At 33.9% G+C, this 10080-nt stretch overlaps 1 protein-coding gene across 1 annotated transcript; it reads right to left on the bottom strand.

The window, feature by feature from the left end:
- Window positions 1-1702: 1702 nt before the first annotated feature.
- LOC115980178 lies at window positions 1703-8211 on the bottom strand. The gene is made up of 3 exons (XM_031102458.1): window positions 8076-8211; window positions 5719-5831; window positions 1703-2166 (listed from the first exon to the last, which is right to left on the bottom strand). The coding sequence occupies exons 1-3, from the start codon at window positions 8209-8211 to the stop codon at window positions 1765-1767; spliced, it is 651 nt and encodes a 216-aa protein (XP_030958318.1). The 3' UTR covers window positions 1703-1764.
- Between the last annotated feature and the right edge of the window lie 1869 nt (window positions 8212-10080).

Genomic DNA, 10080 nt, shown 5'->3' on the forward strand with positions numbered 1-10080 from the left:
AGATCGACCCCCCTTCACATGAACAGGTTTGACAGATGTGTTCACCTCAAGAATATTTTTACAGCCTTGTACCAGATCTTGTCCTCCATATTCACTAAAGAACCGCGATGCTTCAGAGCTGGTGCACTTGAACCTTAGTTTTGAAATTCCTGACACTTCGGACATCATACCTTGTTGCTGATATAGTAGATAAAACATGTAATCTGAGAGGCGCTTGCTGAATTCACGAGCATCAAAACCTTCACAAATGTGTGGATCAGTTTTATTCCAGAATTTAATAGCCATGAGGCCATTTGTGAAGCAAGGAGCTTAACAAATCGAAGGCTCATGATTGCTGGATGGATCACTGTTGTAGCAGAGTTCAGTAGCAATGTGCCACAGTACTTTTGACCCAAGGCATACCTTACTTGAGATACTGTAGTCGAAGTCACCATTCTCAAGAATCCTTTCACCTCTAGCTGAACTTAATCTCTTGGCTTCTTCAGCATCATCCGCAAAGTAGGATTTCTCTAACAGCTTGTCGAAGAAAAATTCCCATACATACGGATCAAAATGACGAGAACTCACATATTTCAACTGAATTATTAAGTCACTTTTCTTCTGATCTATAAAATTCTTAACGTCCCTCGGCATAAAAGAATAAAATAAAAAATAAAAGATAAAATCGTTAATAATATAAAATAAATAAATAAAAAACTAAATCCTTAATGTGCTGCAAATATTGAATGCCATTTACTTTGTCACGGTTAGAGTTGCTGATGATGTCGCTGATGGTTTTTATTCTGCTTCTGCTTCGAGACCTTTGTTGATAACAATAATTTAGGAAGTTGAATTGTGAGAGATTTTCAGACCACCTTCTAGAAATCACTTTCTTTATTCTCCATGGTTTCTTAGGAGAGGGGATTTTGGATTGGGGTTGCTCCTTGGGAGAGAGGAGCTTGTTGATGACTTTGAATCGGAGGGAATCTTTATCAAAATTTTCAAGATAAGCCACAGCCCAATCAGAGTAAAACCATAAGAGGAGAGTTACCATATCCAGGCCTAAAACACCAAAGAACAAGGCGTAGGTCACAAAGACATCAAATGTCTGCTCGAAAGTTCCCTTCTCTTCTATGATGGGGAAAAGTGCAAAGGCTGCGACAACTAACCCGGTGGATACAAACCGAGTTGCTATTTCCATCGAGGAGGTTGCCACCAGCACCTTGGTATGGAGAAGATCATAAAAGTAGTTGAGCTGGATCTCTAATAGTTTCAATGCATCTTCTGTACTTCGTTTACTGAAGAATTCTCGACTCCCTATATGCTCATGGGAGCTGAACATGTGATCGACTATAAGCCCCTTGTACATATACGCGAATTCATGAGCACGCTGCACCAGATGATGAGAATCAAATCTGCCAACAGTGTCTGAACTTTTTTCACCTGCAGTCTCGGACTCCACGTCGTTGACATACTCGATTTTAATAGCAAGATTGTTTCCTTTATAGTGTGTGTATGCACTTTTCAATCACTCATAGTTAGGCCCAGGGTCAGGTCTTCTAAGAACAGAGAATGAGAATCCAAGACCATCCGAACTTGCAAGATACAATGCAGCTATTCGCTCCGCATACTTGATTGTTCCAGCAAGAAGGAGAAATATTGTGGGGATTCATAGGTTGTTTAGATGTAATGATTGATAAAACACAAAACAAGTGGTGAGGATTTGGAGCAAGAGCCAAATCAAGTGCCTAATCCACAACTCATTATCCTCAACAGCAAAAGAAGTTATTTTGTCTTGGCCACCAACCAGTAACAATAGAAAAGTGTCCACATCAGCAGAAGACCAGTATCATCCTTGGTCCTGGAACTGACAGTACTAAAGATACCATGGTTCTTCGTCACAAGAAAACTAACAGTATTATTGATGGCACCAGAGGCAGTATATTTCTCTTCACTGTCAAAGATTAGTCCAACTGCAAAGCCAGCAGCCCAGTCTGCAATCAGGTAAGCTGCCCAGATGATAATGATGAAAGCTTTGTTTGCCGTTTCCTTTCTCAGGGGTGCAGTAAAAAGCAAAAATATCTGAACCACAATGCTAAAGAGAATAAAGCTCCTGAGATTCCATCTCTGCCATAATTGCCTCACTTTAGCGATATGCCTTAAAAAATTCGATAATTGGCTGTTTCCCTGCAAAACAATCTTGGTTTATATCTTTCCCTTGTGGGGGACAAATTAAACTCACTTGTTTAAAAAATAAATTAAAAAAAATCTTTGTTTCCCTGCAGAAAATCTCATTCCTTCCCCTTTTTAGAGGATATAGAATTTAAGTCTTAATGAATCACATTTCTTAACATCATTTAATATAAACATTATTATCTGGGTTATTTCGACAGTCTATTACCGTGTTTTGTTATTAATTATCTATCTCGTATTAGGCCTTTGATATATAGTTCATTGGTATAATAGAGTTGTTTTCTTAAATTAATAAATTGAAAAAAAGTGTGAGTTCAGTTAGCTTAACTAGATGTTAGAATATGAGATATGAGGTTCAATTCTCACTTACACTAAAAACAAATTTATGTCTTAATCTAATGGTAAAAAATACAATTATCAAAAGCAAACATTATAGATTGAAAATTTGAAATTCTATAATAAAAATATATAAATTTAGGGGATATTTGAACCTATATTGATGGCTAAAGCACAAGGCCTTTGACAATATTATTAATGACATGATTATAATTAAAGGCATGGTTTACCTAAAAATCATAGCATAAATTATTCTGAAGCAAAACAAATATGTGGATCATCACCTACTATATATCGAATTACTCCATACTATTATAAAATTTGCATATTTTGTACATGTTGCTTTCTCATTTGCATAAAACAATGATAATTGCTTTCAATATCGTACAATAAAAATCAACAAATACGAAAGCAACCGTAAAAATGGAAGTTATCATCAATTTCTCATCTTCAGGATAGAGGAAACCTCACCTATTGTCATGGAACAAATCCTATTTGATGTAAATTGTGGCAACCATTTATATTAATACAATGAGATATTTTCCTTTTATATATATATATATATATTTTTTTTTTGAGAAACTATATATATATATATATATATATGTAAACAATTTAAATCTTTAAACATAAAAATATAAATTCCTTATAACAAAAATACCAAAATACATCATAAATTTAAAGTTTGAAAGATAAAGCATATTATATATACCTTATAAAATAAATAACATAAAAACCAACAAAAAATACATTAAAATTTTCTTAAAATTTTCAAAGTATCCTATGTTGCTTAAATACAAGCTTAAACAAGTTTGTATAAGTTATTGGATACCCTTTCCTTGCAAACCAGTTTTCAAGTGTGAGTTTTAATTATCTATAGGTTTTTATCATTTGCTATAAACAACCACCACATCAAGTAATCGGACGTAGCTCATTGAGTATGGGGATCAAACGACTTGTGATTTTGTGGTCGAGTCTCGGATGGGACAACCTAGAGGCTAAATTAAAATGTCTTACACAATTATCTAATAATTGATAGGTGAATGGATCCGCGAAAAAAAAAAAATAAAGAAAAAAAAAAAAAGGGCTACCATTGGGTCAATGTTGATAAAGTGTGCCATTGTGGGTGTTGACTGCGGACCATGGTGGCATGCAATGATCCTAATATCACACATGGTTTAAGTGTTAGCTTAACCATATGTATATAAACTCTTGGACCCCTTCCCTTGCAAGTCATTTTTTGAGGGTGAGTTCTACATATGGGTTTGTATCATTTGGTATCAGAGCCAACCACCACGTCAAATAATCACACGTAGCTTGTTGATTATGAGATCAAATGAATTACAGCTTTTGTGGTCAGATCTCAAAGGAGGCGACCTAGAGGTTAGATTAAAATTTCTTACTAAGTCATTGAATAATTGGTAGGTGAGTGTAGCCGCCAAAAAGAGAAAGGGCTACCATCGAGTTAGTTTTGATAGAGTAAGTCATCGTGGATGTCGGCTGCAGAGCGTGGTGGAATGTTACGATTCAAGTGTCTCACATTGCTCAAGTACAAGCTAAAAAATTTGTATATAAGTTATTTGGCACCCTCCCCTTGCAAGCCAGTTTTCAAGGTGAATTCTACTTATGGGTTTGTATCAATCCATATGTATTTTAGTTACTTTGATACTAGTTTTCAATTTATGACGTATTCCAAACAGTCTACCAAAAAAGATATCTTAATCACTATTATAATATCAAATCTAAAACAAAATTATAATGAAAGCAATAAAAGGCACACAGATTTGATAATGAAATGGAAAACTAATGTAAAACCTCTTTAAATGGAAAAATTACTCTAGGAATCCAATCCTATATAAAATTCGCTAGAACAAACTATTACAATAGTCTACATACAAAACCTTTAAATAACTAAACTCTCGTGAATTTACAGTTAGCTCAACTGGTAAAGTATTTAATGGTTAAATAAGAGATTTGTGATTCAATTCCTATCTACACTAAAAACCGATTTGTGTTTTGGTCTGATGATAAAGAGCTATCATCAAGAGCAGATGCCATAGATTGAAACTCTCTAAATAATAATAATAATAATAATAATAATAATAATAATAATAATAATAATAATAACTAGACTCTCCATTGTAACTTCAATAAATGTCCCTCTTCCCTTTCTACTACAATAATCCCAAAACCTCTTTGAATCATTTTTTATGGATCTTCTCTATGAACAACAGCCCTTAGACACTGTATTTGTCACATAGAATTAGCTAACATCTAAAACCTAATGAAAATGGGTTTCAGCCATTTGCTCATCATATATATATATATATATATATATATTAAATTACGTGTATATATTTATTTAATTTGATTATTCATATAGAAATTTTATGAGCATAAACTAGTTTGTGACTGTGTGTTTGAAAGTGTGCATAAACTTTTTTGAAAAATATTTACAGGAAAGACCATGTAATTGAAGACAGACTAAACGTAGAAGAAGAATTCGATATTATAAGTTTAATTTGGTTCAAATGTAAAGCCTCGAGTAAAACATGAATATAAATTTCAATTTAAAAGGATGTTCAAACCTATGATACTAGTTATAATTCTTATGAAATATATGTAAAATATATAAGTATGTACATATCCAGTAGTCCTCAAAATTACAGTTTTTTTTTTTAAAATAAAAAAATGTACTGAATATTTTTTTTAAAAACTTATAGATTTTCTTTTTATGGGAAAAAGATGATAGTATTGATATGTGAGCAATCTATTCAATATTCAATTGTTTGTAATTGCTACTGAAAACATTTAGCCGAAAAATAGTTTCCACAAAATTGTGGTTTAATAAAAAGAAGTTAATGAAGTGGTGTAACTTATATTAATGGTACACATTAAATATAAATCAAAACACAATTGATTTAGTAATAATAACCACTGCGCACCCTTGGTACGGTGGTCACTCCACAAGTATAAATGCTTGTGGGGTGTGGAGGGCAAGAGCCAGGGTTCAAGTCTCCAAGAAGGAGTTTCACACACATATATACTTAAATTAGGTTAGAGTAAAAATTCTATTTTGTATAAGAAAAAAAAAGTAATAATATATTTAACGATCATATATCGCTAACCCAAGTGCAGGGTTCACTAGGCATGTATGTATATAGAAATTAACAATTTTATAGACCTAAAGTTTAAGTAATCGATACTTACAATAACAAAAATCCATTTCAAGCTTTGAAACATCTCCAAAGATAATCCCAAGTAGCTCCAGTATATGTTGAGCTCATCTTGGAGCTCATTTATAACTTCTACAATATATATAGCTCTAGATGAGTGTCACCTTATGAAGGAATGTTCCTCATACTTTTATCAAATCATTCCATTGTGCCCAAAAATAAAACTTCACAAACACAAAAGAAAATGAAAAAAAGAAGAAGAGAAGCAAATCAGCAAGGAATTAATTTGAGCACCTAGACTGATGTACTCTTTTTGTCTTTTCTCTAATTTGTTATTTATTTTGTTTTATTTAATTATTTTCTTGCCCAATTTCATTGCTAACATGAATTATTTCCCTAAACATCTCCATACTAACATTTTAATTCTCAATGGGTTATGCACTCAAGAGACTTTATCTTTTATGGCTGATTTGGAACAATTATTTGAATGCGTTCTTTGTATAAAATTATCTCTTAATAAAAGACACTAATTGAAAAAATAGTTGATGATTTAGTAAAATCTATGGGGAAAAAAATCGAATTCAATTAATTGAATTTTTTTTTTTCCTAAAATTACTATAAAAAAAAGTTCCGGTTCAAGGACAAATTGTTCAAATGAAGAGAAGAAAAAATTTAGATAATAATCATTTCTTTTTTTTTTTAAATAATTTGTCCCTGAACCGGAACTTTTTTTCTCTCTTTTATAAATTACTCATGAATGCTTAAGTTTATATATATACTAGTCAGTAATATAATATGATTCCTTTTCTTTCCTTTATTTTTTTTTCTACCTATAAAATTTGATAATTAAGGTTGTTATTAATATACATTTATTATTTTTTTTAGAGATAGTTTTGTTGGTTTTTAGACCCCTTAAAACACAATTGATTTAACCTAGGTAATTAGCCAAGTTGTTACTTAGTCCAATTTAACAAAACTAGGTTATCACAATCAACACAATCATATCATTCAAAGCAGCGGAAAAATAAATAACACAAGATATGATCACCCAGGAAACCAAACCGGTAAAAACCTGGGGAGGATTTGACCTAGCTTTCCTCAAAGTAAACTTGAATCCACTATCTTGAAAGAATCGAGGTTCATACAATAAGACTTACAAGCCCCCACGCTCGACTTCTTATTACTACCAACCAGTAGAAATTACTAACATGACCACGTGCAAGCTCCGAATCCACGGACTCCTTCTTTCTTGGATTCACCACTAGATACAAGCACACCCACTTGTGTTTTCTTTAAGCTTCAATGGCAGTAACCAAGTTGATCATCAAGGTGTAGATAAATCTTCTCCTTGAAAACCCTAAGTTTGTGTAAAGGAAAGCTCCTCTAGATCTCACAAGAGATTTACACAAACCGTAATATGAGCAACACTAAAACGTGACTAGGGTTTGCTTTTTATACTTAGAACAAATTAGAAAACCCTAAAACGTTTTAAACAACTAGGGCTGAGTTGGAAATCTGCAGAAAAAAAACATTCTGCCCAAGCTTCGATCGATCGAGCCAGGCCGAAATGCATAATGCGTTCTGCATTAGCTCAATTCCAACTTTACATAAAATCCACAACTTTGAGCAAGACTAAAACACTTCTAAACACATTGTTTTGATCATGGTTTGCCAACAATACACATTAGAGTTCTAAATATATAAATACCTAAGTCTTTAGAACCTAACAAACTCCATCTTTGGCAATCCGTGACAAAACACAATTAGAAGCTCAAAGTTTACAAAATAAAAGCCCTTTACAAAAATAATGCTCATAAAACAAACTCAATCCTAACTACTATTTATCAGTTGCAAGTGTAGACAGCAGCTAAATTGAACCAATCTGTATATTTCTTGAAACACTAAACAAAATGCATAACCGCATGTGTGGAAAAATTACAAGTAAACAAATTAAATCCTTGATTTCAAACAACACACAATAGAGAGATATATCAATGAATACCTCATAAATATAAATCAATAAACAGTTTGAAACAAGAAACAATATAAGGTAACAAAAAAAAATATACTCCCCCTAATATGAATATCCCATCAAAAACATGGCAAGAGCTAAAAAGATAAAATACAATGTGAAGCACCTAGATACAATCTATACTCCACAAGCTCCAACCAATCAAAATACTCTCCCCCTGAAAAACAAAACTCTACAATGTAATCCCCTTTTTGTGACGGAATGTCAAAGGGCAAATAAAATCCATCATCAAAAGGGAGGTGGTGTGGAAGAGTGTCTAAACTGCGCCAACTCCGCACGCAAGGCACGAACCTCATCGAGCACGTCCACCAAAATCTATCCATGAGCTACCTGAACGGTCAAGACATGATCCAACATACATTGAATGTCTGAATCATTTGAAGTAGTCAGTGAAGGAACATCAGCATCAGCAGCAGTAGTACCCAATGTCTCAGCAGTATCAACACCTGTAGAAGAGGGAGGAGGGGGAACAGCACCAGATGACGTAGCTCTCATGTGAGCAACCCTCTGTCTAAGAAAGGTGGCACCTATGGGAGCAACGACATGAACAGGCTCACCAGACAGGAAACCATCTAGACCCAAAAAGAGCAAAATCCTATGAATGAAAATAGGATGAATAAGTGCATGCCCTACGGCAGAACTCCTATGAACCTCATTCAAAGAATAAAGGAATAGATGAAGAAAACTGATAGATGCACCAGAAACAAACGCATACAAAAACACACATCGCTCCAGAGGGATGGTGTGGAAATGAGAAATAGGCCACAACGAATGACACGCTATCCTAAAGAAAAGATAGGCAATCTCGGTAAGCTCAGCAGATGTGATCCGAGGATTAGAACCCCACTGGATAGATGACCCATTGATGTATGACATAACAACATCTAAGGAGGGCGACTCATCATAGGGGTAGTCAGGCTCCCGAACAACCGAAACCCCAAGAGCTTCAGCCACTACCCGAAGGGTAATGGTGAACTCAACACCTCGTATCCAACTCCTAACAAGGGTGTTGTAATCACAGACGTGGCAAGAGAGATTTGAGAAGAACTCTCTAATCAGGGCGGTTAGGGGTGGATGATCTATCTCTAAGAGAGACAACCAACCTCTAGACTCAAAGTTAGCCCTAATGGCCAGATCAATCTCATCTAAAACCACAGCACACTCAGCCCAAATTTTACGCTTACTGTTCAAAGTCTCAAAGGCTTCTCGGCTTCTATCATTCCTAAACACCTCACTCTTAAAGGGAGACTCAGAGGAAGTGGAAGGGGTCCTATGGGCTCTAGTTTTCCTAGGCATGGTGCTAAGAAAAAGACCAAAACACAAAACAAAGGAACAAAAACACAAAAAAAAATACCAAGGGCAGACTGCAAGTTAGCACATGGAAAAAATATAGAACAAAATCTATATGATACATGAACAAGTTAAATGGCATGATGCATGTCCTAATGCAGTAAAATTAAGTTCAAATAAATTCAAATTCACAAAATTGGCTTGAACATAGAGGTTTTAACACAAAAACCCCAAAATTTTGAAAACCACTTGATCAATTTGAAAGATATTGACTAATTGATCATCTTACATGATAGATTTCAGAAAATAATGACCAATTACATCAATTGAACAAGCCAATTTCATCAATTTAGCCAAATTGAACAAAATTCCCAATTCGGATCAATTACAAACCCTAGAATTTTCAATTTTTCACAAATCCCCAAATTGATCAAATTAACCAACATATATCATGAATATAACAATATAGAAGCAAAACCTAATGATCAATTTTAGAAAAAGAGGATTGATTCATCAAAAATCCCAATAATGAAAAGTTCCAAAAATTCCCTTAAAATGCATGAGTTTATGCATGAAAACATGAAAATAAATGCAAAAGGAAGGGTATAAGGGTCTTACCGGCCTTGGGAGACAAAAACCTTGCAAAAAATTTTGTCGAATACGACAAAAAATCCTTAGTGGAGCCTTGCCTAGTCGGAGAGAGAGAGGAAAGTTTGAAAATATTTGAAAAAGTATGTTTGAAACAGTCCAATCTGACTTTTAAAAAAACTTGATTCATGAGTTTCGATTGATCGAAAAAAAGCCTCGATCGATCGAAACAGACAGAGACTTTAACAAAACAATTTTAAAAAGTTCGATCAATTGAAAATCAGTTTCAATCGATCGAAACAGTCAGAGGCTCTCTCAAACATATTTAAACAATTTCGATTGATCGAAAAATAGAATGGATCGATCGAAATGGGCAAAGGCACACTAAATTTGAGGAAAAATACAGTTTTTGAAAGAAATTCAGAATCAACTCACAGCATTGAAATTGTAGAACAAAATGCATGAGTATGTGATGTTGTGATTTTC

Source organism: Quercus lobata, chromosome 3, assembly GCF_001633185.2.
Source record: "Quercus lobata isolate SW786 chromosome 3, ValleyOak3.0 Primary Assembly, whole genome shotgun sequence".
Lineage (NCBI taxonomy): Eukaryota > Viridiplantae > Streptophyta > Magnoliopsida > Fagales > Fagaceae > Quercus > Quercus lobata.

Coding starts and splice junctions, on each gene's coding strand:
- LOC115980178 (XM_031102458.1), bottom strand. CDS start 8,211: ATGAGAGCTACGTCATCTGGTGCTGTTCCCCCTCCTCCCTCTTCTACA. Junction 5,832..8,075: donor AAATGATTCAGACATTCAAT/GTATGTTGGATC, acceptor ACTCATCTAGAG/CTATATATATTGTAGAAGTT. Junction 2,167..5,718: donor TGAAATGGATTTTTGTTATT/GTAAGTATCGAT, acceptor ATTGTTTTGCAG/GGAAACAGCCAATTATCGAA.